Source organism: Lipotes vexillifer, unplaced genomic scaffold (assembly GCF_000442215.2).
Source record: "Lipotes vexillifer unplaced genomic scaffold, Lipotes_vexillifer_v1.1 scaffold545, whole genome shotgun sequence".
NCBI classification, from domain to species: domain Eukaryota; kingdom Metazoa; phylum Chordata; class Mammalia; order Artiodactyla; family Lipotidae; genus Lipotes; species Lipotes vexillifer.
Genome location: NW_006779129.1, coordinates 1,815,087 through 1,816,114, shown reverse-complemented (window position 1 = coordinate 1,816,114; position 1,028 = coordinate 1,815,087). Strand labels below are relative to the sequence as shown.

The following is a 1,028-nucleotide window of genomic DNA, read 5'->3' as shown; positions in this document are numbered from 1 at the left end:
CCCCCCCCCCCCCGAGCTCAATTACAAAAATGTTTACTGAAACATCACTTTAGAGTCTGTTTCCTTTCTTTCCCCTAGCAAGGGTGTCAATCACCTTGATCTCCCACCTTATCAGCAGGCCTGGCTCCCAGGGACTGCTGGCAATGTCAGAAATGAGACCTGTCCACAGAGGGAAACGTCTGCCCACTAAAACTACCTAGAAGTCCAAGAACCAGTCTTCAAGGTAATTCCAACTGTTTCCAGCAAGGAGGGCAGCTTTGGAGCTGTGTGTGAAATACCACTGCTCAGGAGTGAAAATTCTGAAACGACCTTTCCCCGAAGGCCCCCTGAGCTTATGGCATCACCTCCCAGAGGCTGTGAGCCCCTGGGACCCGGCACACCAGCCTGGACAGGGGCCAGGAAGGTGAGGCCAGAGGCGCCCCCCCCATCCCGAACCCCTCTGCATCCTCCGCAGGCCCTTCTCGGTCCCGCCCCAGAGCAGAGGGGGCGGGCTGGGGTCCCCGCTCCCGGGCCGAGGTGCTGGGCAGGGGTCTCCATTCCTAGACGGCTCTTCCCAGCCCTGTCCCAGGGAGGGGGTCCCGGGAAGGGGGTGCCGAGCAGCGGGGAGGACACGCGGGGACGGCCCCCGGCCTCTGGGCCTCACCAGCAGTTGAGCTTCCGCACGCTGTGCAGCTCCGAGGCCTTGGCCCGGGACAGGACCATCTTCCGCGTCAGCTTCATGACGGCGGGCCGCCCGAAGGCTTCAACCCGGCCCAGCTCTCAAACAGCCAGCTAACCACGGAGGCCGTCCACCAGGCCGCGGCGCTTCTCCAAGGGGCGGGGCCCGCGTCGTCAGGGGCGGGTGCTGAGAGCCCATTGGCCGGCAGCGAGGGGGCGTGCCGGCGCGAGCGCAGTGGGGCCGCCAGGGCTTCTGCTCCGCGCACTGGCTCCGCCGCACATTGGCTCCGCCTCGCCGGCTCCGCTCTGCCCCTGGCGCCGCGCGCCCGGTTCTACGCATGCGTATTGTGGGGACCACCCCCTTTCCCCCC

At 65.6% G+C, this 1,028-nt stretch overlaps 1 protein-coding gene across 1 annotated transcript in view; it reads right to left on the bottom strand.

Annotated features, from left to right (window-relative positions):
* CFAP410 (cilia and flagella associated protein 410) overlaps positions 1-758 on the bottom strand; it is an 11,384-nt gene extending 10,626 nt beyond the window's left edge. Inside the window, exon 1 of the mRNA XM_007452493.1 lies at positions 644-758. Coding sequence (XP_007452555.1) covers positions 644-720 — 77 coding nt within the window. The 5' untranslated portion in view covers positions 721-758. The remainder of the gene's footprint in view (positions 1-643) is intronic.
* Between the last annotated feature and the right edge of the window lie 270 nt (positions 759-1,028).